The 25,221-nt window shown below is 32.2% G+C and overlaps 7 protein-coding genes across 9 annotated transcripts; all 7 read left to right on the top strand.

Annotated features, from left to right (window-relative positions):
• Positions 1 to 117: 117 nt before the first annotated feature.
• Positions 118 to 2,840, top strand: LOC107370979 (uncharacterized). Its single transcript, XM_015938926.3, has 2 exons — positions 118 to 1,214; positions 2,100 to 2,840. The coding sequence occupies exons 1-2, from the start codon at positions 226 to 228 to the stop codon at positions 2,647 to 2,649; spliced, it is 1,539 nt and encodes a 512-aa protein (XP_015794412.2). The 5' UTR covers positions 118 to 225; the 3' UTR covers positions 2,650 to 2,840.
• A 1,289-nt stretch (positions 2,841 to 4,129) lies between these two features.
• Positions 4,130 to 6,408, top strand: LOC149093196 (zinc finger BED domain-containing protein 4-like). Its single transcript, XM_089268685.1, has 2 exons — positions 4,130 to 4,754; positions 4,822 to 6,408. Exons 1-2 carry the CDS (start codon positions 4,541 to 4,543, stop codon positions 6,324 to 6,326), a joined length of 1,719 nt encoding a protein of 572 aa, XP_089124811.1. The 5' UTR covers positions 4,130 to 4,540; the 3' UTR covers positions 6,327 to 6,408.
• A 115-nt stretch (positions 6,409 to 6,523) lies between these two features.
• Positions 6,524 to 8,872, top strand: LOC107371835 (uncharacterized). Of its 2 annotated transcripts, none has more exons than XM_089268686.1 (3): positions 6,524 to 7,491; positions 7,654 to 7,909; positions 8,129 to 8,872. In XM_089268686.1, the coding sequence occupies exons 1-3, from the start codon at positions 6,888 to 6,890 to the stop codon at positions 8,679 to 8,681; spliced, it is 1,413 nt and encodes a 470-aa protein (XP_089124812.1). In that variant the 5' UTR covers positions 6,524 to 6,887; the 3' UTR covers positions 8,682 to 8,872. The 2 variants fall into 2 exon arrangements, with proteins under 2 accessions (XP_089124812.1, XP_015795478.2); XM_015939992.3 differs by having other exon boundaries at positions 6,553 to 6,740; positions 6,827 to 7,909.
• Positions 8,873 to 9,476: 604 nt separating this feature from the next.
• Positions 9,477 to 12,051, top strand: LOC149093197 (uncharacterized). The gene is made up of 2 exons (XM_089268687.1): positions 9,477 to 11,273; positions 11,379 to 12,051. Exons 1-2 carry the CDS (start codon positions 10,450 to 10,452, stop codon positions 11,917 to 11,919), a joined length of 1,365 nt encoding a protein of 454 aa, XP_089124813.1. The 5' UTR covers positions 9,477 to 10,449; the 3' UTR covers positions 11,920 to 12,051.
• A 1,395-nt stretch (positions 12,052 to 13,446) lies between these two features.
• LOC107370987 (kelch-like protein 6) lies at positions 13,447 to 15,588 on the top strand. 2 transcript variants are annotated; one of them, XM_015938934.3, is made up of 3 exons: positions 13,447 to 14,623; positions 14,835 to 15,079; positions 15,252 to 15,588. In XM_015938934.3, the coding sequence occupies exons 1-3, from the start codon at positions 13,635 to 13,637 to the stop codon at positions 15,410 to 15,412; spliced, it is 1,395 nt and encodes a 464-aa protein (XP_015794420.2). In that variant the 5' UTR covers positions 13,447 to 13,634; the 3' UTR covers positions 15,413 to 15,588. The 2 variants fall into 2 exon arrangements, with proteins under 2 accessions (XP_015794420.2, XP_025018464.2); XM_025162696.2 differs by having other exon boundaries at positions 14,835 to 15,588.
• A 2,063-nt stretch (positions 15,589 to 17,651) lies between these two features.
• Positions 17,652 to 19,695, top strand: LOC107370988 (uncharacterized). The gene is made up of 2 exons (XM_015938935.3): positions 17,652 to 18,807; positions 18,980 to 19,695. The coding sequence occupies exons 1-2, from the start codon at positions 17,783 to 17,785 to the stop codon at positions 19,512 to 19,514; spliced, it is 1,560 nt and encodes a 519-aa protein (XP_015794421.1). The 5' UTR covers positions 17,652 to 17,782; the 3' UTR covers positions 19,515 to 19,695.
• Positions 19,696 to 19,944: 249 nt separating this feature from the next.
• LOC107370934 (uncharacterized) lies at positions 19,945 to 22,872 on the top strand. Its single transcript, XM_015938894.3, has 2 exons — positions 19,945 to 21,966; positions 22,180 to 22,872. The coding sequence occupies exons 1-2, from the start codon at positions 20,189 to 20,191 to the stop codon at positions 22,721 to 22,723; spliced, it is 2,322 nt and encodes a 773-aa protein (XP_015794380.1). The 5' UTR covers positions 19,945 to 20,188; the 3' UTR covers positions 22,724 to 22,872.
• The last annotated feature ends 2,349 nt before the right edge of the window (positions 22,873 to 25,221 follow it).

A 25,221-nucleotide genomic window follows, 5' to 3' on the forward strand; every position in this document is an offset into this window, starting at 1 on the left:
TTTAACTGAGTCAAGCGATTAAGCAAATCAAGATGGCGCCAAAGGCTGAAAAACATTAGTGTTCATTGACTGGGTGGCAACAATTATAACTTTTTCATTCACTTCTGGTTTATGAGTCTTGAAACTTGAAAAATCGTCGGTTTATATCGAAAAAACATTAACACGTCCAATACTCTCTTGATCGTCTAGTATAAGCATTTTGATTTTAAATTTAAGTGTGACAAGATGGATTCATTAGAAAATGATGACCAACTAACAATAGTTAATCGGTCCACGGAACATCGTATAAGTAAGAAACTAATCCGTAAAATACCTTATTTTGAAAAGATGCTGAGCCATAATTTAAAGGAATCAAAGGAAAATAAAGTTGAACTGGATTTTGATGAACAAACCTTCCAAATAATTTTTGATTGGGCTGCAAGCAACTATAATTTTATTATGATCGAGATGGATTACATAATGGGTTTGTGCGAGTTAGCTGATTATTTTGGTCTGGATTGGATTTCAAAACAGTGTATTACCTATTTTGATGATAACTTTTCAATTGAACACCTTCCCTTTGTTATTCCTAAAATAAATGTTACATCTAAATGTATAAACTCTGGTGCTCTCAATGCTTTCATCTGCCGTTATTTCTTGAAGCTAGCAAACACAATTTTTTGGTTTGAATATCCTATTGAAACGATTGAATACATTTGTGCTTTGGATCTGATGATTTATTCAGAATATCAAGTATTCGAAGTAATCATGAGATGGATCAATATCAAGGCGGACTCAAGAAAGTGCCATCTCGAAGGATTGTTAAAGCTAGTTAGATGGTGCCATTTAAACGAGGAAGATTTATCCAAAATAAAAGAAAACGAATTGTTAAAATCTTCAGGTCTTGAGCCAATATTTTGTGCTCCTCGAAAGGTTAATTGTGATTGTATCTTCAATAGAACCAAGCAAAACTTTTTCATCATGATTGAAGAGCTGGATAGTAGAGGTTTACAAATAAATGTACTTGACAACAACTTTAAGCAACTGGTTAGTCAAGTCATCCAAGAAGATGCGTCGATTTCTTCAAACCTTTTCCATGACGAACATATTTCTGATATTACTTATAATTCCGGAATGACTGCAATTCGAATAGACTGGAAACAAAATAAATATAAGTATATTGCACCTTTTGTGTCTTATATTCAAGTGAAAAAATGGCTCACTAAGTTGCAACAGTAAGTTATTATTACTATTAATTTAAAATCTTGACTTTAATTTTCAACTAATCTCTCTATCATACATGTGTTTGTATCAATTTCTTTATTTATCATATATGAAAATGAATTCTTATTACAAGGGAATCGCCCTTGCTTGTAAGATCGTTTTCAATTTTTTCCGGGCTTATAGTAGAGGTCATAGAATAATTATTTTTTGCTTTTGTTCCGTTAGTGCGCGATTAATGATATTCAGGTATTGAATTAAAGAAAGTAATACATTGCACTGCAATGATTGCAGTCACTGAGAAGGCCGCCGGCTTTTTTCCACCACATCCACCAAATCAAACATCATCACTTTTCAAAGAGACTTTTCTCAACAAAATTGTCCACCAAACTGTCAACCACTTTAGAGTGACTTTTTGTCACCACATTTTCCAACAATTTTTTATAAGATTATCCACCACCCAAATCATACCGAATTGTTGATCACATTTGGGGTATGATGGCGATTAATAGTGGATGTGTTAGATTGAGTGGTGGGCAATACGGTGGAAAAAAGCCAGTCCCCTGAGAAGTACTACAAAATACTACTGTAATTATTAAGAAGTATTATTAATAATTCATTAAACAAATATGCAAAATGAAAATATCTCAATGAAAAAGTGAAAGACAGTAACAAAAATGAAAAGGTTATTATTTTTGATGCTGTGTCTGACAATATATAACTGTGAATATGTAACTCAATTTCTTGTAAAAGGGGTATGAAAAAAGTTATCACATAAAAGTGAATTTATAATTTTTCAACAGAATTTATAAAAGCCCAAAAAAAATTGAAAATGATGCACTTCCCCTGCTAGTGTCAACACTTATATTGATATTCTTTTAACACTATTATTACTGCAGAGGAGACCCTTTTACCGCGAATCACGGGCTGCCAGGTGAAATTCGAAATGGCTTTTTACTGCTAGAAGCGGCTAAACATTTTATTCCGATTTACATCGAGAATTCGTGTTTGCGTCTTCTTTCAGGGACAATCTACGAAAATTATAAAGATTTTCATCAAATATCCCAATACAAAGCAACTCTTGTGGATAATAGGATTTACTTGTTGTCAGATGGAAATTTATGCGAATACGTATTTGCGCAATCTACATTCTTCCGTCTTGATAATGTCAAACTGAATTGGAGCCATCGGATTCAGGAATTCAGATTCGAATATTCATTGTTAACATCAAGTCCAGCGGGTGATAAAATTATTTTGATTGATAAATACACAAAAAATTATATTTGTTTCGACCTCAATACTAAAAGAAAGTCTAAGGGTCGTATGATATCTTATTGCTATGCTGATGGCCAAAAGGAATCCAAAACGCTGTTAACTTTGACTTCAGCTTTTCTCCCGCTAACCACCATTAGAACTTGCTTGAACTCCAAATCTAACTCAGATAAATAGTCAATTGAATAAAATTTTTCATGAACTGAGCAAAGCTATAAAATTGGCTGAAATAATTACTTATTTCGTTAAACTAAACTTATAATCTGAGTTTTACTAATTTTACAAAAAAAATCATTTAAACTTATCTTCGTCTTGTATTCAAATCAAAATTCAGTTATTTTAATTAAATAAGTCAGATTATTAATTAATTCATATGTATTGAGTTGTTATGTATCATATGGCGTATTTATTTGACCAGACATTTCGTTTGGTCAATCCAATTTAATTCGGATTTTAACGTTACATTTAAAAATATATCAAAAACAATTTTTGAATTGGATGTTCAAGTTTAGACTCTGAATATACCGTCAAAATCTGATTCAAGTTATTCAAGAATCTATTGAAACTCGATAAAAACTTTACCCAACTTTTGCTTTCATATTTGAATTATATTTACTTGTGACTTTTCGTTGAGATTTAGAAGCTTGTTGAAATGATGTAATTAAAAACCAATTATTGATTAAAATCACATTACAAATTTCTCATGAATAAGCTTCTCACGAATTTGTTAAGTCAATTTGATTAGCGTTACAAATTGGTGTAATTTACCAATCATAGTTTTACGAGGCTGGAAGCCAATTATCAATCCTCAAGTCCAAGCAAATTTTAATAAAGGAAACAGTTATCTTGCTGCAATCATCATTTGCTTTCTCACTGTACATGATTAACCCTTCATCACGCTGTTTACATTCAACAATTCATCTCTCCGTTTGGTTCCTTGACTTGCCTGATGAAATGATTCCCCTACATTTGTATTTACATTTGTAAAGTCAATCAATAATGCCAATCGAATTACATGATTCTTCAAGCTTCTCACCAATTGGTTAAGTAAATCTAATTAGCCCAACAACTCAATGTTAGATGTATCAGATTTTCTAATAGTTTTACGAAGTTGAAAACCAATTAGCAATTTTTAATTAAGGCAACAATTATCTTGAGATGTGAAATGATGATGAGAAAAAAACACAGCTTGTAATCATGAGTGCAAAGTACACAGGAATCGGTTTTAGTTCGAGCATGAAAAATTCCAAGGAAGAATCCTTGAGATATTCTTTAATCAACTACCGTATTTCAGGTCGTTTATTTATCTGATAAATTATTTGATGATTTCATCAGCAATTAGCAATGGCGATTTTAACGTATGTGTAAAAACACCAAAGAGTAGAAAAAAAATTTCTCTTGGATTACTCGACAATTTTTCATTATAAGAGGTTTTCTAATTGCTTGTGGCATTTGCTTCTTCATAGGAAAAGTGAAAGCTTGGAAACACTGCAATTGTTTCACAAATTATTTGTTAAGTAATATCTTCTACAGACTGATTGGGTGGTTTATTTTACTACTAGAGCCTAAAATAATTGATGAAAACCAAAACCAGGCCGATCTATGATATGGTGTTCAGCTGATACTGCTTTTGATAAACGGATTGATTCCTTGCATCATGTTCTTGAAAGGTACTTGAAACTATCATACAAATAACAACAGAATCAAGGATACAGTTAAAGTGGTCTCAAGAGTTACAACACAAGTTACTTTGTTAGAGTCAACTTACAGTGCCACACTCACCTAACTTAATTTGGGTTTGTATAATCCTTTGACTTACTTGGTATATGGGTATTTTAACAAGTAAATCATTTACTGTAGTGCTGGGCGATTATATCGATAAAATCGATAATTATCGATATTTGCTGGCTGTAGCGATCATCGATTACCAAAAGAAAACATCGATATTTCTTTACTTTTTCAATCTTCTGCTGCCATACTCATTTTAAAGTGTTTTTTAGATTTTTTGGTGGTTTTTTTGGTCTTTTTTTTCAGTTGTTTTTTTCAGTTGTTTTTTTAACTTTAAGTTATGCCATCCGAAGCATGGAAATACTTCACCAAGTTAACATTTGAAACAGCGATTTGCAAAGAATGTTCGGCATCAATCAAGAGCTGTGGAAATACAACAAACTTGATGGCCCATCTAAGATCAAAACATCCTATGGTTATTAAGGTGAATGAAGATATACCGAGCAAGCAGCCCAAAATTAATGATTGTATTTCTGAAATAAACTCAATAAAAAGTAAGTGTATTTATATATTTCTATTTTGGGTATACTCGGATCTAATGTTTTTTTTTGTTATTTTCAGGTGGTGCTAAGGCAAAAATTATTGAAGATGCACTTGTATGGTACATAAGCAACAACTTTCAAGCATTTAATATTGTTGAAGATCTTGAATTTAGGAGACTATTTAAAGTGATAATTCCTAGTTTTTCAATGCCATCGAGGAAAAAAATTTCTGGTGCGACTTTTAAAATGTACCAAAATAAAAAAGAACTAGTTACCACCCATTTAAAAACCATCAATTATATCAGTATTACTACTGATTTATGGACTGATGGTTACAATTCTAAGTCATATATTGGAGTCACTGGTCATTTTATTGATAATTATCGATGCACATCTTTATGTTTGGCTGTCAAAGATATGGAAGTGGCACATACAACCAACAATATTGTAACTAATATTTTGGAAATATTATGTGACTTTGAAATTCCAACTGATAAATTGACAACAATTGTAACTGATGGTGCCGCCAATGTAACCAGTGCTACAAAACAGATAGTTAATGATCCTATTTGGTGTGTTGCTCATCGACTTAATTTGATTGTTAATAATACAATAAGTGAATGCAATGATGCAAGTGCTCTTATTTGCCAAGTTCGGAATATAGTCAAGCTTTTTAAGCAGAGCAATAACTTTAGTGATATTTTGAGAAAAATACAAAGCAGCGATGGACAAACACCTTTAAAACTGAAGCAGGATGTGTGTACGAGATGGAACAGCACGTACATAATGCTGGAAAGATTCAATGCATTAAGAAATTTTGTATCAATCGCTCTTATTAAAGTAAATAGAGCTGACTTGGATATACCTTTTGGCAATATTGAAGTACTTTGTGATGTTCAAAAATTGTTGGAGCCATTTTTTGCAGTCACTAAAGACTTATCTGGTGAACAATATTGCACCGTTTCACGTGTGATTCCAGTGCTCAACATGCTCAAGCATCGCGTACTTAATCTCAATGTACAAAGCTCAGTTGGTAAAGCTTTTCAGGGTATACTTTGCATGAATCTCAATGAAAGGTTTGGAAGTATTGAGCAAGATAAAAATTTTGCTTATGCAACCATTCTGGACCGTCGTTTTAAACAAGTAGACTTTGCGTCTCCAGCTTGTTGTGCAAAAGCGATAGATGAAATAAATAAAATGTTAAGACATGTTCCTTTAACTCAAACTACTGTTGTGCCTGTTGAATGTGATAGTCTATGGGAACTGCATGAGAAGAGAGTTCAGCAATTATCTAATGATTCTGATGGTTCAGGTTTAAACATTGGACTTAAACATTACTTGAAGATGGTTAATTTGCCTCGTGATGCAGATCCTTTGGAGTTTTGGCGAAAGAATAAGGAAAACTGGCACGAATTACACAACTTAGCCATCAAATATCTTACAACGCCAGCAACCTCAGTTCCTTGTGAACGATTGTTTTCGTGTGCCGGTAATACAATTACTGATAAAAGAAATTCTTTAAAACCAAAGAATGTTAATGCTCTCTGTTTTTTACATTCCCTTCCTGAGGCTTTTCGCCATTGATTGTATCGTTAATATTGCGTCATTAAATAGTGATTATCGATAAATATCGATTATCGATAATCATCGATTTTTCCCAAATAAATTGCGTAACAATCGATAATCGGAAAATTACACAATCGCCCAGCACTAATTTACTGTAAATGATTGAAACGTTGAATTAGTCAAAAGATTTGAAATGACGTAAAATAAAAACATCCACTGATTGACTCAAATGGTTGGCTCCGGTTTCATCCAACTTTGAATCTACATTGCAGGGTGAGAACAAAGTTTCTAATCAGTGTTATGAGAAATTATGAGCTAAAAAGCATCTGAAAGGCGGATCTAAATGTTTAGAAACCTTCTCACTTTGTCAGTGTGTACAAGTACAGCCATTTAATAGCCTTAAAATGAAATTTTGTTTCTAATTCTGAAATTGTGAGTTCACCTAACGCTTACCTAACCTAAAAGCTATTTGAAGCTTCATTAAATAAAATGGAACTAAAATCTGTTTATTTCTTTAGCGCCTAATGGAACCATTTACGCTATTTACATCTTTCATCTTTTAGAGTAAAGTGTTAAAATATGGATTCATTAGAGACTGCTGATCAAATTACAATTGTGAATCGATCCTCAGAACACCGTATCAGCAAAAATTTAATTCGTAGAATTCCTTATTTCGAAAAGCTGTTGAGTTATGATTATTTGGAATCAAGAGAAAACAAAGTTGAACTGGATTTTGATGAAAAGGCTTTTAAGTGGCTTCTCAATTGGATTGAATTCGGTGATATCTTCATCGAGATGGATTATGTCATAAATTTGAGCAACATGGCTGACTATTTCGGGCTAAAAGATCAACTGGAACAAGATTGTGCTCGTTATTTTAGAGAAAATTTTTCTAGCCAACATCTTCCTTCTGTTATACCTCAAGTGACTTCTACAACCAAATACTTGAATTCTGGTTATCTCAGTGCTTTTATATGTCGCTACTTCCTGAAAATATCGAACAAAACAGTTTGGTTGGATTATCCTTTTGAAACAATTGAATACATTTGTGCTTTGGATCTGATGATTCATTCAGAATACCAAGTTTTCGATGCAATCGTGAAATGGGTCAGTTTCAAGACTGATTCTAGAAAGTGCCATCTTGAGAATTTGTTGAAGTTAGTCCGTTGGTGCAATTTGGAAGGTAAGTATTTATCTAAAGTAAAAGAAAATGAGTTGATAGTATCTTACACCAAAACCAGAACTTTGCTCTCATTATTTATATCAAGACTATGCTCTCATGACAAAACTAATTGTAATTGTAACATTGACCGAACTAAACAAGGTTGTTTTGTCGTAATTGAAGAATTAGATGACAAAAATTCGATAATCAAAGTTCTTGACAGTAATTTTCTGCCATTGGTTAATCAAGTAATGCAATCAGATGAATCGTTGCCTTTGCATTTTTTCCATGGTAAATATGCTTCTGATATTTCATTTGAATCTGGAAGGAAAATGATTCGCATTGATTGGAAGCGCAATAAATATCGGTTGTACGATTTTCAAGCTTATAAATTGCATTGTCTTAAAATGCTTAAATGCATTTCTGATAAGCAACAAAGGTGAGTAATCGACTATTTAAATTAACTTATTTGTCTTTAACGATGAACAATAACCAATTGCTTGAATTTTTCCGAAGTTCACTCAAGTTTGAAATTAAAAATCATTATTACCTCTATTGATACATACTGTTTCTATGAAGTTTTAACGTTCTAACATCATCTGCTTCGTAATGATGAATACTTTTAATAATTATTTAAAAATTTTCTCCTGTCTTTTAGTGAGAGTTGGATTGTGCAGACCCAAACAACCTACGCATCATCTGCAGCTTGTGAAAGTGCATTTCTAGAAGTCAACGATAAGTTCCTTGTTGTTCATAACGAGCTAGACAACTTCAGATTTTTAGAGAATCCATCTGCCTTAAATTTTAATTTACACGCTGGTAATGGAGATACTTACATGGCAACTATTTTGGATGATAGTATTTATATGCTGACAAATAAACTTGAATTTTTCCAGTTTAACATTGAACGTAAGCTCGAGTTTAAAAAAATTGAAATTCGTGGGTTTGAAGTTGAATTCAATTTTAAAAATTTATTTTTAACATCCAAGCAAGTTAATGATGATAGAGTTATTATTGTTGATAAGATCAAAAAGGGTGTCTTCTGTTTAAATGTTAGTACTCAAAAATGCAAATCAATGGGTCGAATTATTGATTGTAAAAGTAAATCAACGGATGGTCAAAAGGAATCTAATGTTCTTAAAACTTTTACCTTTGGATTTATATCAATGGACTCGAGCAAACTTTACTTGAAACGTAAATCAACAAAATAAAGTAAGATTTTTTTGAAAAATTATGCAACTGAGTACACTGTATTGATATTATTGTTTACTTAACATACACTGTACTTAAATATTCCCAGAGTTTGCTTTCTCATGGTTTATGGTTAACCCTTCATCACAAACAATTCACTAATTCTCTCTAGTTCCTTTACTTGCCAATAAAATGATCAATTACATTTGTATTACAATCGTTAAAATCAATCAGTAATCAAAATCAAACTCAAATCATTCTTTTTACTACTACAACATGGACTAATGATAATTTTACAAGAAAGAAAGTCAATTATCATTTAAAAACAATCTACGGCATTTTTAATGAAGGCAACAATTATCATTTATCATAAATCATTTTATAAATAATTCTGTTATTCTTAATCCTGAGAATCAAGTTGCTATGAGTTTTCATTATCTTCTCACTTGAAAAAATTTAAAGGACAAAGCCTAAAAAGGAGGATAGCAGAAAGAATAGGAAAAATGGTCTGATCTCACAATTGTCAGAATTTGTTCAAACTAGATTTTTTGATGTACAGAGTGATCGTAAAGTTTCTGGTGGCTATTCTACTGCGAATGAAACCGAATTTTTCGAGTTTGAGGCTTCTGAAGCGTAAAAAGACACTAAAATGTCAAGAATATCAACGAAAAAAATAAATCGCAAGGAACAATACTATTGCAGAAAGTATCGATAAGTATTGTTGAGATTGGTATCGATAATATTACTATTATAGTACTCAAAAATATAATATTGCTGCAGCACTAATTACAATAATATTTGACGTTTATTTCAGATAGTAATCCAGAACAGATAAGTAAGTTAAATTGACAAATTGAGATGGCGTTGAAGGCCGGAGAACATTCTGATTGGCTCAAATGGCTGGGCGTCAACATTATTTGAGCTTGTGGTTCAGTCTCAAACTCTTTTAAAATTTCAGTTAAATTACAATTTACCAAGTTTAATTTGAAAAATTGCCTGAATGTTAAGTTGAAAGAAGCTAACTTTTCTAGTGTTTCTTTATTCTAAGCAAGTCGTCTGAGATATTCCTTTTGATCGTGTAGCATAAGTTTTAGCATTTTGTTTTTCTCAAATTATCAATTTTGTTTAAATTTGTGTGTCAAATATGGCTTTATCAGATACCGATGACCAACTAATGATAGTAAATCGTTCGATAGAATACCTTATTAGTAAAAAACTAATTCGTAAAGTGCCTTATTTTGAAAAGATGTTGAGCCATGAATGTTTGGAATCCAAAGAAAACAAGGTCGTATTGGATTTCAATGAAAAAGCTTTTACAGTAAAACCTCTCAAAGGTTGTGAGAAACTGAACTACCCCATCTAGCGGATTTGACGTTTTACCCCGCTTTTGCAACGAGTTGCACAAACAATATCGCTAGGGGCAGGACCGCTCACAACCTTTGAGAGTACAACCTTGGCCGAGTGGTTTGAGGTTGCGATAAGACTGCTAACTCTCATATGTTGTGTCTGCATCTTTGGGGTTAGCGTTCGAATCTCGACAAGTCCTGGTACTCGGGCGTTTACAGTAAAACAGCTTATCCAGGGTTCAGCCCCCTGGCCTATCCCACTTCCCATCCTGTGGATTCCCAGCTCAGCTGGATAAAGCCCAGCGCCTATGGGTCGGTAAAACACCTAGGTAGCACGGCGCCGTATAAGCTGTCGCGGCCCCCCGGTCCACCTAAAAACAATACAACCTTTGAGAGGTTTTACTGTAAATCGATCCTGGATTGGGTTAAACGCGATTATACTATGATCCTAATCGAGATGGATTACGTAATTGATTTGTGTGAACTGGCTGATTATTTGGGTCTGGATGTCATTTCGAAAGAGTGTTCAAGATATTTCGAGGATAATTTTACAATTGAACATCTTCCCATTATTATACCTCAAGTGACTGCAACATCTAAATGCATAAGCTCTGGTGCTCTTAATGCTTTCATCTGCCGTAACTTCTTGAAAATAAAAAATTTATACGCTGATTCGATCGATAACTCAAAGAAAACTTTTTGGTTGGAATATCCTATTGAAATAATTGAATACATTTGTGCTTTGGATCTGATGATTTATTCTGAATACCAAGTATTCGATGCAATCATGAAATGGATTGCTTTCAAAGATTTCTCAAGAAAGTGCCACCTCGCAGGATTGTTAAAGCTAGTTCGATGGTGCCATTTGACCGATGAAGATTTATCTAGAATAAAAGAAAATGGATTGTTCAAATCTTCAGGCTTTGAACCAATATTTTGCTATCCGCGAAAGGTTGATTGTGTCTGTACCTTCAATCGAACCAAGCAAAACTTTGTTGTCATGATTGATAGTTTTGAGGGGAGTTCAGATTTGCGAATCAATGTACTTGACAATAACTTGATACAACTGTTTAGTAAAGTCATCAAATATGATGACAAAATTACTAAAGAAATTTTTCATGACGAAGCTATTTTTGATATAACTTACGATGCCGGATCTATGATCGGAGCATTTCGAATAGACTGGAAACGAAACAAATACACGTATGTCCAATCTGATCTATCTTTTAACATATTGCAAAGATGTGTCATTAGAAACAAAGAAGAGTAAGTGATTTTTAATATTAATTAAATCTTGATAGCAGTTCAATTACTAACCTCTCTATACTAAATATTTAATTTATAATATCATGTTTTTTTTTCATGGTTTAGTGACCAACCTCTATATGTAAATGTAGGTGCAATGTGGGAAGCGATTGTTAAGGATGGATATTTAATCTTAGAAGCGGCTGAAGCTTTTATAATGATTACTTTTGAACGGGGCTATTTGAATCATTTTTCGAGGCCGCTCAACACCGATAGAACGCGTTGGCATATATTTGATTCCAGTGCTATTCTTCTGTACAATGCGATTTACTTGTTCAATAACTTTGCATTATACGAGTTCAAAATTCAAGATAATGTGCTCATGCAGACTTGGAGCCATCGTTTGTGTTGTAATGAATTCAGTTTTGAAGATACACTGTTAACATCAAGTCCAGCTGGTGATAAAATTATGGTGATTAATAAGTATACAAGAAACTATATCTGTTTCGATGTCAATACTAAACAGAGTTCCACCGGTCAAATAATATCTTATTCCTCTACTCCTGATCAAAAGGAGTCCAACGGTCTGCGTACTCTTACTCAAGCTTTTCTTCCGCTAAACGCCATCAGAACTTGCTTAAACACCGAATCAAACTCAGAGAATTAGTTAGTTCGCTAACATTTGCCATAAACTGAGTACTTCATGAACTTACAACAGCTTTAAAATTAGCTTGAATAATTGTTTTTTCTTTGAACTAAACTTGTAATTTAAACTTGTCATAAAAAACATTTAAACTCATTTTATTCTTGTATTCAAATTGAAATTCACTCATTTTGATTAAATCATTTTAATATTATGGATAATTAAGCACCACTAGAAACTGCGACGATCATGACTGATTACGGAAAATTCAATCAAAATTTAAAATCTCCAAAAACAATGGCCAAAAACTTCGATTTCACCGTTAAGAGTTGGGACTTAGTGAGTTATTAGGGGTATAAAAACTGAGTCTATTAGTGCTATTGAAATTTTGTTTGAGTCGGCAGTTTTCGATAAAATCGAGGTCAAAGTTGGAACTTCGATCGCCTTTTTTTCAATAATGAAACAAGATTTTTTCATGAAACTCATTTTCCTGGTGTAACTTTTGCTGATTAATCAGAAAATGTAATTATTTGCAATGAAAAAATTCTCATGTTCAGATTAAAACAAATCACTTCGATTTTCAGTTAAATTGACCGCTCTCTGTGACCGCTTGGGTTAGAGATCTGAAACTCATTTTTTACCGGTAAAACTCATAGGTGAACATGTTGAGTCAGCCAATTTTTTCGAATTTAACTAAAACGCGAAGTGATCTGTTTTTGATCTGAACAGAGAATTTTTCATTAAAAATAATTACATTTTCTGGTTAAACATCAAAATTTACACCAGGAAAATGAGTTTCATGAAAAAATCTTGTTTCATCATCGAAAAAAGGCGATTGTAGTTTCTCGAAGTTCCAACTTTGACCTCGATTTTATCGAAAACTGCCGACTCAAACAAAATTTCAATAGCACTAATAGACTCAGTTTTTATGCCCCTAATAACTCACTAAGTCCCAACTCTTAACGGTGAAATCGAAGTTTTTGGCCATTGTCCTTTTTGATGAAAAAACTTTGAGAAAAAATTACAATCAGATTCTACAACGGAACAAAAGTTGGAACTATGAAAGCGATTTATCAAAAATTCAGAGCAGGGAAGTTTATTCCACAATTTTTTCATGTATTTTAAATTAAGTCATAACTCTTAACTCGAAAGTCTAAGTTTGTTACTTGCTAATTATCCAACAATATACCCTAGCTTCATTATCTCAACGGATACAATTTGAGCTGATCATTGGAAGATTGCCATTCAGTGCCATTTGGAAGATAAAGATTTACCTAGGATGAAGGAGCAGGTTCAATCTCTAAATTATCAACCTTCCAAATTACATGCTCTTTCTTAAAACGGGATTGTGATCTTAATTGCAATCGAACCAGGCAAGAGTATTTCATTGAGATTTACGAATTGAATGCCACAAGTTTGCGAATCGATGATTGATCAAATCATCTGCAACTCTAATTCAAACAATAAGTCAGTGAGCTTAACAAATTAAGATGGCGCCAAAGGCTGCAAAACAGTAGTCACTGATTGGCTATAAGATTGGGTGTTAGCTAACATAACTTTTGCATTCACTTCTGCTTTATGTGCCTTGTAACTTGAAAAAATTGCTTCTATTAAAGTGAAAACCTAAACAATTTTTATACGTAGGTTTAAAGAAAAAACATTAACACGTCCAATACTCTCCTCTTGATTGTCTAGCATAAGTTCAACATTTTGCTTCTGAATTTAAATTGTGCGTCAATATGGATTCTTTAGAAACTGGTGACCAACTTATAATAGTTAATCGATCCACGGAGCATCGTATAAGTAAAAAACTAATCTGTAAAATACCTTATTTTGAAAAGATGCTGAACCTTGATTTAAAGGAATCAAAGGAAAACAAAGTCGTATTGGATTTCGATGAAAAGGCTTTTAAATCAATCTTCAATTGGATTAAACTCGGATTTATCTTCATCGAGATGGATTGTGTAATAAATATGAGTATCATGGCTGACTATTTCGGGATAAGTGATCGTTTGATGAATAATTTCATCTCATATTTTCATGAAAATTTTTCAATTGAGCATCTTCCCGTTATTATACCTCAAGTTACTTCAACATCTAAGTTGATCAACTCTGGTGCTCTCTATGCTTTTATTTGCCGCTATTTTTTAAAAATCGTGAACACGCCTGTTTGGTTGAATTATCCTCCTGAAACAATTGGACGTATTTGTGGTTTGGATTTGATGATCCATTCAGAATACCAAGTTTTCGATGCGATCATGAGATGGGTCAAAGCAAAGGCGGATTATAGAAAGCATTTTCTAAAAATATTGCTAAGCTTGATTCGATGGTGCCATTTGGAAGATGAAGATTTGGCTAAAATAAAGGAAAATAGCTTCTTTAAATTTTCAAACTTTGAAATCGAATTATGCTCTCGTAACAAACCTAATTGTAATTGCGGTATCGACCGAACTAAACAAGGTTGTTTTGTCGTTATTGAAGAATTGAGTGACAAAAAATTGCAAGTCAAAGTACTTGACGGTAACTTCTTCCCATTGGTTAATCAATTAATTCAAAATGATCCATCACTGCCTTTGCACCTTCCCCATGAGGAACATGTCTCTGATATATTCTTTGATTCTGGAAAAGAAATTATTCGTATCGATTGGAAGCACAATAAATATCGTTATATGGATTATAAATCGCATTATCAAAAAGTTCATAATTGTATTTATAAAAGTTCTAGACGGTAAGCAATCTTTCTCCTAGATTAATCTATTTGCCTTTTATCTGTTATTCAGTTACTTCTGTGGTAAACACTATTAATTGGAAATAAAATGAATGCATATATTGATGCACATCGTTACTGAAAAGGCTCGCGCCTTCCAGCTAACGAGAAGTTATTTCAGTTGATAATAATGAATACTATAATGTTATAAAACATTTTTTGTTTTTTTTAGTGGGGAATATTATGCTGTAACCACCAAACCAGAACTTGAATTATTTTGTCGAGACGTGAACTTCGTATGTCCTCAACTTTCACTTCTCGAAGCTAACGAAAAATTCATTCTTGTTCTTGATGATTTTTGGAGGTTCAGGTGTTGGGAGACTCCATCTATGGCAAATTTTAATGACTCTAAATACAATGTAGATTCATACCTGGCAACTGTTTTGGATAACTATATTTACATAGTGACAGAAAAAGGTAAATTCATTGAGATTAATATTGAATGTAAGATCGCGTTAAAAATTGAATTTCAAAGGCTTCAAAATAAATTCAAGTTTAGTAATTTATTTCTAACATCCAAGCAAATGAATGATGATAGAGTTATTTTTGTTGATAAGACCACCAACGATGTTGTCTGTTTTAATGTTAGCACTCGAGAATGGAAATCAATCGGTAGAATCATTGATTGTGAAAGCAAATCTGCGGATGGTCGAGAGGAATATAAAACTCTCAAAACTTTTACCTTTGGATTTGTATCAACGGACTCAATCAACCTTTGTTTGGAACGTGATCTCAATGAAATGCCGCTAATATGATACAATTATTCATTGACTGAGTTGGTATTTTTGGTAACTCATCTTTCTGATAATTTGATACAAGCGTTCTTTTATTGCTTTGATATGCATAGAAATGGATCGATCATGCATAAGAGCTGATTTTTTTCTACAGTTTTGATTGTTTTATTAAAGAAATTTTTTCATGATGAATGCAGCTTCAATTGATGTTAATTACTGTTGCACAAATTATAAATTGAATAAAGTTTAATCAACCAACACAACCATTTGATTAAATACTGGTTACTGTCAACATAGTGGTTTAATTTCTCGAAATCTATTGTGATATTGAATCAAGTCCAATGTCTGTTTACTTTGAGACTAAGACTAATAACCAGAAAATGCAATTATTTTCAATGCAAAAATTCTCTGTTCAGATCAAAAACAGATCACTTCGATTTTCAGTCAAATTGACCGCTTTCTGTGACTCACCGTGTTCACTTATGAGTTTTACTGTTGAAAAATGAATTTCAGATCTATATCTATCTCTATAATTTCAGGTTTTTATTCTGAAATTGTGAGTTCACCTAACGCTTACCTAACCTAAAAGCTATTTGAAGCTTCAACAAATAACATTGGACTAAAATCTGTTTAATTCTTTAGTTCATAACGAGCTAGACAACTTCAGATTTTTAGAGAATCCATCCGCCTTAAATTTTAATTTCCACGCTGGTAATGGAGATACTTACATGGCAACTATTTTGGATGATAGTATTTATATGCTGACAAATAAACTTGAATTTTTCCAGTTCAACATTGACCGTAAGCTCGAGTTTAAAAAAATTGAAATTCGTGGGTTTGAAGTTGAATTCAATTTTAAAAATTTACTTTTAACATCCAAGCAAGTTAATGATGATAGAGTTATTATTGTTGATAAGATCAAAAAGGGTGTCTTCTGTTTAAATGTTAGTACTCAAAAATGCAAATCAATGGGTCGAATTATTGATTGTAAAAACAAATCTGTGGAGTACCAAAAGAAATCTAATGTTCTTAAAACTTTTACCTTTGGATTTATATCAATGGACTCGAGCAAACTTTACTTGAAACGTAAATCAACAAAATAAGAAAGATTTTTTTGAAAAATTATGCAACTGAGTACACTGTATTGATATTATTGTTTACTTAACATACACTGTACTTAAATATTCCCAGAGTTTGCTTTCTCATGGTTTATGGTTAACCCTTCATCACAAACAATCCACTAATTCTCTCTGTTTCCTTTACTTGCCAATAAAATGATCAATTACATTTGTATTACAATCGTTAAAATCAATCAGTAATTAAAATCAAACTCAAATCATTCTTTTTACTACTACAACATGGACTAATGATAATTTTACGAGATCGAAAGTCAATTATCACTTAAAAACAATCTACGGCATTTTTAATGAAGGAAACAATTATCTTTATATGATAAATCATTTTACAAATTATTCTGTTATTCTTAATCCTGAGAATCAAGTTGCTATGAGTTTTCATTATCTTCTCAAATGATTATGCTGAAGCTGCTGTTTTTGCTAAAGAATTACAAACTTTGATTGACGATTCCTTGAATTGAATAAAAGATTGTCTTTCAACTTTATTCCGATGGTTTCTGCTCAGATGACTAGTTTGAGTAAGTTAGCTAGAGTTTATGCTAGTTATATGATAACTATTGTCTAAATAATTGATGGCAATGCCCAGATTGGACATTGTATATTGATGAAAACTGTTTTCATAACTGGATCTCACATTGCAAATGGTTATTTAGCTTAATGGAGTGTCACAAGTTAAAAATTTTCACTGATAACAATTGCAAAATAAGAACAAGATAAGCAAATGAAGTTTGCTCGTTAGCGAAGAGAAACGATTGTTTCGATATCAAATGTCCATTTTCACCAAAATATTATTCAAATTATCTTCAAAATCTGTTAACGATTGATAAACTGATATCAACTTATGATCTCACATTTCATATGGTTTGACATTCTTGATCCCTCTTCTTGCTTAGATTTTCTTAATGGTTAATTAATTGATTTAATCATTACTTGTATCATACAAGTTGTATGTCATCCACATAAGAATCAAATTACAAAGCTAATCCAGACGATGAGCCAGTTAGCTGAACAAATTAAGTAGGAGTTTAAGTGAAAGACACTAGTGTTCGCTGATTGTTTCAACTGATTTTATCTTTTGAGTCCACTCTTGTAGCTTAGAAAATTATTTATATAAAGTAAGCTTTGAATAAATCATGACATTTCTATTCTTACATTGTTAGCATCAAACCTTAAAAATCGATCACCTCGTACGATAATCTCGATAATAGTGAAGTTTTTGCATTTGTTTTTGATTTCAAAGTGTGTCAAAAATGGATTCATTAGATACTGATGACCAACTAACGATAGTTAATCGTTCAACTGAATACCGTATTAGTAAAAAACTGATTCGTAAAGTGCCTTATTTTGAAAAGATGTTGAGCCATGAATGTTTGGAATCAAAGGAAGCCAAAGTTACATTGGATTTTGATGAAAAAGCAGTCAAGTCGGTTCTAGATTGGGTTAAACGCAATTACACTATGATCTTGATCGAAATGGATTACGTAATTGATTTATGTGGACTGGCTGATTATTTCGGTTTGGATGTGATTGCGAAAGAGTGTTTAAAATATTTCGAGGATAATTTTACAATTGAACATCTTCCCGATGTTATACTTAAAGTGACTTCAACATCTAAATTTTTAAACTCTGGTGCTCTTAATGCTTTCATCTGCCGTTATTTCTTGAAAATAAAAAATTTATACGCTGATTCGATCGATAACTCCAAGAAAACTTTTTGGCTGGAGTATCCTATTGAAACAATTGAATATATTTGTGCTTTGGATCTGATGGTCTATTCAGAATATCAAGTATTCGATGCAATCGTGAGATGGGTCAATTTCAAGGCTTATTCAAGAAAGTGCCATCTCGTTGAACTGTTAAAGTTGATTCGATGGTGCCATTTGAGCGAGCAAGATTTATCTAAAATAAAAGAAAATGGATTGTTTAAATCTTCTGGTTTTGAACCAATATTTTGCTCTCCTCGTAAGGTTAATTGTGAATGTACCTTCAATCGAGCCAAACAAAATTGTTTCGTTATGATTGAATTTTGTGAGACGGGTTGTAAATGGCGAGTCAAAGTACTTGACAATAACTTGACAGAATTAGCTGATCAAGTCTTTATCTCTGATGATTCAATTCCTGCAAACTTTTTTCAGGACGAACACATTACTGATATTACTTATGAATACGGAAAGAGTGCACTTCGAATAGACTGGAAACGAAAAAAATACAGGCATGTCTCATCTGATCTATCTTTTAACATACTGCAAAGATGTGTTATTAGAAACAAAGATGAGTAAGTGATTTTTAATTTTAATTTAATATTGATTATACCGATTACTAATATCTTTATGCATTTGTTTTCATAAAAATAGTATTCAGCATTCATATTATTTCAAATACAGTTATGGCTTAAGACAAGTATCAAATTATCATGTTAATTTATCATGTTTTCTTTCATCCTTTAGTGACCAACCTTTATCTGTGGATCCAATGCTGGAAGAGCCTATTGAGCAGGGATATTTGATTTTAGAAGCGGCTGAAACTTTTACGCTGATTTCCTTTGCAGGAAGAGATTTGAATTATTATTCAAGGCCGACTAACGAGGATAGAGAGCGTTGGAAGCTTATTGACTTCGGAGCAACTCTTATGGACAATGCGATTTACTTGCTTTCGAATGACCTTACATTATACGAGTTCAAAATTCAAAATAATATGCTTGTGAAGACTTGGAGCCATCGTTTGTGTGATAATGAATACAATTTTGAAGATACACTGTTAACATCAAGTCCAGCTGGAGATAAAATTATGGTGATTGATACATATACAAGAGATTATATCTGTTTCGACGTCAATACTAAAGTGAGTTCCAAGGGTCAAATGGTATTTTATTCCTCTGCAGGCAAAAAAGACTCCAGCAGACTGTTGACTTGCACTCCAGCTTTTCTTCCTCTGAAAACCATCAGAACTTGCTTAAACTCTAAACCAAACTCAGAGAATTAGTTATTTGACTAAAATTATTCATAAACAGAGTACTTCATGAACTTACTAAAGCTTTAAAATTTGGCTTAAGGAAATAGTTGTTTCTTCAAACCAACTTCAATTTAAGGTTTACTAATTCAACAAAAAATCATTCAAACTTATCTTTTTCTTGAAACCAAATTAAAATTCAGTTATTTTATTCAATAAATCACTTAATGCAATGACTAATTATTTAACACTAGAAACTGCTGCGATCAGGACTGATTACGTTACATTAAATCCACATTTAGAATACTCCCATTTTTGATAAAAACATCTTATTAATAAAAATTCAAATAAAAAAGTATACTTTAATACATACTGTAGTCATGTTTTTTCAAAATCTTTATCTAATCACTCTGTTTTAATCGATTCAATCGATACTTAATCGAACTGTTTAGAGCTTTGATGTTAAGCCAATTGGATGACTTCCTGATTGGCTCAAATGGCTGGGCGTAAACTAATTTTCTGAGCCTGTCGTTTAGTGTCTAACTCTTTTTGAAAATTTTCAGTTACATTAATTTCAATTTTACAGAGTGAATTTAAAAAGTAACACTTTCCTATTGTGTTTTTATACTGTAGAAGTTGTCCAATGCTCTTCTTTTGATAAGTTTAAGTTTTTGCATTTGTTTTTGATTTCAAATTGTGTGTCAAACATGGATTCATTGGATACTGATGACCAACTAACGATAGTAAATCGTTCGACTGAATACCGTATTAGTAAAAAACTAATTAGTAAAATACCATATTTTGAAATGATATTGAGCCATGACTGTTCGAAATTGAGGACAAACAAAGTTACATTTGATTTTGATGAACAAGCAGTGAAATCGATCATGGCTTGGATTAAACGCGAAACAACTATTATCACAATCGAGATGAATTACGTATTTGATTTGTACGAACTGGCTGATTATTTGGGTCTAGATGTGATTTCCAAAGAGTGTTTAAAATATTTCGAGGATAATTTTACGATTGAACATCTTCCCAGTTTTATACCAAAAGTTACTAAAACATCTAAATGTATAAGCTCTGCAGCTCTTAATGCTTTCATCTGCCGTTATTTCTTGAGGATAAAAGATTTATATAGTGATTCTATCGATGACTCTAGGAAAGCTTTTTGGCTGGAATATCCTATTGAAACAATTGAATATATTTGTGCTTTGGATCTGATGATTTGTTCAGAATATCAAGTATTCGACGTAATCATGAGATGGGTCAATTTCAAGGCTTACTCAAGAAAGTGCCATCTCGTTGAACTGTTGAAGTTGGTTCGATGGTGCCATTTGAGCGAGCAAGATTTATCTAAAATAAAAGAAAATGGATTGTTTAAATCTTCTGGTTTTGAGCCAATATTTTGCTCTCCTCGAAAGGTTAATTGTGAATGTACCGTCAATCGAACCAAGCAAAACTTTTTGATTATGATTGAAAAATGGGAGAGGAACTTAGATTTTCATGACAAACTAACGATAGTAAATCGTTCTTCAGAATACAAGATTAGTAAACAAAAAATCCGTAAAATACCTTATTTTGAAAAGATGTTGAGCCATGACTGTTTGGAAACAAAGACAAGCAAAGTTGTTTTGGATTTTGATGAAAAGGCTTTCAATTTATTATTACATTGGATTGAATTCGATAATTTAATAGTAGATATGGAATGCTACATAGCTCTTTATGACATCAGTGATTATTTTGAGATAAATTACTTGATGCAAAAATGTATTGATTATTTTAACTCTAACTTTTCCATGGAACATCTTCCAACTGTTATACCTCAAATGACTGAAACTTCCATATTGATAAATTCTGGTGCTCTCAATGCTTTCATCTGTTTCCATTTCTTGAAGATAGCAAGCACAACTGTTTGGTTGGATTATCCTGTTGAAACAATAGAGTACATTTGTGCTTTGGATTTGATGGTTCATTCAGAATATCAAGTCTTCGTGGCGATTGTCAGTTGGGTCGATTTTAATGCTGATTCTAGAAATTTTCATCGTGAAAGATTGTTAAGATTAGTTCGATGTTGTCATTTAGAATCGGAAGTTTTATCTGTATTAAAGAAAAATAAAGCAATGTTCGAATCATCAGGTTCCGAGCCATTTTGTTGGCCTATTTGTTATTGTTTCTCTGACAGAGCTAAGCAAAATTGCTTTATCATTATTGAAAAATTGCAGGGTACAGATTTACGAATCACAGCTCTTGGCAATAATTTTCTGTTTCTGTTTAATCGAGATATAAAATTGGACGAATCAATATCATTGAATCTGCTTCATGATGAATATGTTTCTGATATTTTCTACCATTCTGGAAGTAAAGCAATTCGAATTGATTGGAATCGAAGAAAATATCGTTTTTTCAATGATACCGATTTAAACACCTATATTTCTGACACTTTTAAATTTATTGGATTAAATAATGATTCAATAAATCGATGGTAAGTTATTTATTTTGAAATCAGCACTCTCTCCACACTTGAGTGCCGTATCCATATTAAACATCCAACAACGAGGCCATCCCTCTCGATCAGTAAATTCAGCCACTCACTTCATTTCCTGGGATCCTCTGGCAATCTTTTTTTACATTTCGTTTATTCAATACTTTTTGTATTCGCAAATAATTAATTTCAAACTTTTTTTTTACATTTTAGGTTAAAATATTGGGAGAGAACATCTCGCTTCTTGCCTATCCATAGCTGGAAAGTCCGGGTAACAGGTTCAGAAGTTAAGTCATTCCACGGTCATGAGGAGAAATTTGAGTATTTGTTTAAAGAAATAATGAGAACTGATGATAAAATCAGATTAACTGATTTTCATTATCAGGTTATCAAACATCGTGTAACTGTGCTGTCCGATAATATATTCATCCTGACAAATGATTTTGAGTTTGGCAAGTTCAATGCTCCCGCCAAACATTTCACGAAGATCGAGTATCCAAAAACCATAGGCGCACATGTATGGACTTACGACAATTTGTATCTAACTTCAAGCGTAGATTATCCTGATCGAGTTTTTTTGATTGTCAGGTCCTCAAGAGATGTCTTTTGTTTCAATATTAATAATGAAGAATGGAGTCGTTTTGGCCGTTTGGCATATTCTTGTGCTAAACGGAGTCGTGATTATGGTCAAGATGAATCTAATAAGTTGATTACTTTGACGCCAGCTCTTCTACCGTTAAACATGATCAAACCATAACCACAACTCAGTTCATTGACGATTTTTAACACAATTATCCTTGACTGATGATTGTCCTTAGCAATAAATTGTTAAATAAACTAAAAATGACCCATTTCAAGTTAACATGATTAATAATTAAAATAATAAAAATTATTTGTTTATTTCCATTACATTACTTTATTCAAAGTGGATACAGATTTGTTTTGATCTCTGATTAGTCTTTTGTATTGCTAGATATGTATTACTGAGTTTAAAAGTTGTAAGTTACAAGTGCTCGCAAAATTACATTGAACAATTAAACCTTTCAAAAAGTTTAAGTTGACTTTAACCTTAAAAGTTCCGAAACGGACAATACTGAGTAGCTGAGATTAAGTCAAATTATGCATTATGCTGAATACCAAGTTTACGACGCGATCATGAGATGGGTAACTTTCAAGGCTGATTCTAGTAAAGACTATCTCGAAGGATTTTTAAAGCTAATTCGATGGCCCAATTTGGAAGTTACGGATCAATGGAAAATAAAAGAAAATGAATTAGTTAAAACTTCTGACTTTGAACCAGCATTTTGCTTCTCTAACAAACCTAACCGAACTAAGCAAGGTTATTTTGTCGCTATTGAAGAATTGTGTGACAAAAATTGCAAATCAAAGTCCTTGATGATGATTTCTCGTTATTGATTAACCAATTATTTCAATATGACCAATCACTGCCTTTGCATCTTCTCCATGATGAACATATTTCTGATATACACTTTGATTGTGGTGAACACACAATCCGTATCGATTGGGTGCACAATAGATATCGTTTTTCGGATCGTAGCTCGCATTTTCATAAAATTTCTAGCTGTATTTTTGAAAATGAATGGTAAGCAATCTTTCTCTGATTAATTTATATGTCTTTTATTATTATGCAGTCAACTACTGTGGACAATATTATTTGGAAATCAAATAATTAAATTTACTTCTATCGATTACTAAGAAGGTTCATCCCTCCAAGCTAACAGAAGTTATTTCAGTTGTTAATGGTGAGTACTTCTATTGATAGTTATAAAACATTTCTTTCTTTTAGTGGTGAATCCTATATTGAGACGAAAAAACCAGGCCAAACAGATGCAGGGTACTGTCGTGAGCTTTTACTGTTGGAAGCTACCAAAAATTTTATTCTCGTTCGTAACGATCAATACTGGTTCAGATGTTGGGAGACTCCATCTATAGCAGATATTGCGGCTAACTGTGCATGGAACGGACATTCTTACCTGGAAACTATTTTGGATAACAGAATTTATATGCTGAAAGATGATCTCGAACTGTTCCAGTTCAACATTGACCGTAATTTCGAGTTTAAAAAGATAGAACTTAAAAAGTTGCAAAATAAATTGAAATTCGAAAATGTACATTTAACATCCATGCAAGCTAATGATGATAGGGTTATTTTTGTTGATAAGATCACGAAAGATGTTTCTTGTTTCAACGTTGGCACTCAAAAATACAAATCTATCGGTCGAATTATTGATTGTAAAGGCAAATCTACGGATGGTTAAAAGGAATCTAATGTTCTTAAAGCTTTTACCTTTGGATTTATATCAACCGATTCGATTAACCTTTGCTTGAAACGTGAATCAAACCAATAAAGCAAGGCTCATTTGACACAAACATTCATAAACTTATTACACTGAATTGATATTCTTGCTAACTTGTTATTGTGATGAATTCAATCCAAACGTTTCTTTTATTCATTTAATATACTAGTACATAGAAAATCGAATTGAATGGATCATTATATGAGCCACAGTCTGATTTCTTTCTGTATGTTTTCTTCATTTCATGATCATCATCAGTCTAACGACTCAATTGTTTATTACATTAACAAGCCAGTAAATGTTCAGATAAGGTACAGATTACTGTTGCTTTAGGTAGTAAGTTTTATTTAATTGACCAGACATTTCGTTAGTCTTTCGTTTGATTAATCTAATTTTATTTTGATCTTATTTTTCTATTCAAAGAAATATCAAATCTAACATTCTCTTAACATTCTAACATTAAATGGTCAACACTTCCAATCCATCTTTTCGTTAAGATTTTGCAGCTTGTTGCTAAATTGTTTCAACAAATGCAAGTACATAAAAGCCAATTAAAAGTGAAAATCAAATATCAAAGTTCAAAGTCAAAAATCAAAGTTTTTCTAGGATAAGCTTCTCACGAATTTGTTAAATTTTGTTTAGCCTTACGAAATGATTTAGTGTATCCTACATAATTGGCTTTCAATCTCGTAAAACTACCATTAGATATCTTTCAATCCAAACCATTTTTAATTAAGATAACAATTATCTTGCTGCAATTATCATTTGCTTTCTCACTGTTTATGGTTAACCCTTCACCATAAACAACCATCTCTCTGTTTACATTCCTTGACTTGCCGATAAGATGATTCAATTACATTTGTATTATTTAAAAGCAATCAAATTGGGCAAGTCAATTTATTATAATATTATATTTATTATAATTTATTAATATTAT

This window comes from Tetranychus urticae, chromosome 3 (genome assembly GCF_039701765.1).
Source record: "Tetranychus urticae isolate SD_2017Ah chromosome 3, NJAU_TeUrti_SD_1.0, whole genome shotgun sequence".
Classification (NCBI taxonomy): domain Eukaryota; kingdom Metazoa; phylum Arthropoda; class Arachnida; order Trombidiformes; family Tetranychidae; genus Tetranychus; species Tetranychus urticae.

Excerpts from the sequence above, each read along its gene's own strand:
- LOC107370979 (XM_015938926.3), top strand. The coding sequence starts at position 226 with ATGGATTCATTAGAAAATGATGACCAACTAACAATAGTTAATCGGTCC. Across the intron at positions 1,215-2,099 it reads TGGCTCACTAAGTTGCAACA|AGGAGACCCTTTTACCGCGA; the intron begins GTAAGTTATTAT and ends TTATTACTGCAG.
- LOC149093196 (XM_089268685.1), top strand. The coding sequence starts at position 4,541 with ATGCCATCCGAAGCATGGAAATACTTCACCAAGTTAACATTTGAAACA. Across the intron at positions 4,755-4,821 it reads TGAAATAAACTCAATAAAAA|GTGGTGCTAAGGCAAAAATT; the intron begins GTAAGTGTATTT and ends TGTTATTTTCAG.
- LOC107371835 (XM_015939992.3), top strand. The coding sequence starts at position 6,888 with ATGGATTCATTAGAGACTGCTGATCAAATTACAATTGTGAATCGATCC. Across the intron at positions 7,910-8,128 it reads ATTTCTGATAAGCAACAAAG|TGAGAGTTGGATTGTGCAGA; the intron begins GTGAGTAATCGA and ends CCTGTCTTTTAG.
- LOC149093197 (XM_089268687.1), top strand. The coding sequence starts at position 10,450 with ATGATCCTAATCGAGATGGATTACGTAATTGATTTGTGTGAACTGGCT. Across the intron at positions 11,274-11,378 it reads GTCATTAGAAACAAAGAAGA|TGACCAACCTCTATATGTAA; the intron begins GTAAGTGATTTT and ends TTCATGGTTTAG.
- LOC107370987 (XM_025162696.2), top strand. The coding sequence starts at position 13,635 with ATGGATTCTTTAGAAACTGGTGACCAACTTATAATAGTTAATCGATCC. Across the intron at positions 14,624-14,834 it reads ATTTATAAAAGTTCTAGACG|TGGGGAATATTATGCTGTAA; the intron begins GTAAGCAATCTT and ends TGTTTTTTTTAG.
- LOC107370988 (XM_015938935.3), top strand. The coding sequence starts at position 17,783 with ATGGATTCATTAGATACTGATGACCAACTAACGATAGTTAATCGTTCA. Across the intron at positions 18,808-18,979 it reads GTTATTAGAAACAAAGATGA|TGACCAACCTTTATCTGTGG; the intron begins GTAAGTGATTTT and ends TTCATCCTTTAG.
- LOC107370934 (XM_015938894.3), top strand. The coding sequence starts at position 20,189 with ATGGATTCATTGGATACTGATGACCAACTAACGATAGTAAATCGTTCG. Across the intron at positions 21,967-22,179 it reads AATGATTCAATAAATCGATG|GTTAAAATATTGGGAGAGAA; the intron begins GTAAGTTATTTA and ends TTTACATTTTAG.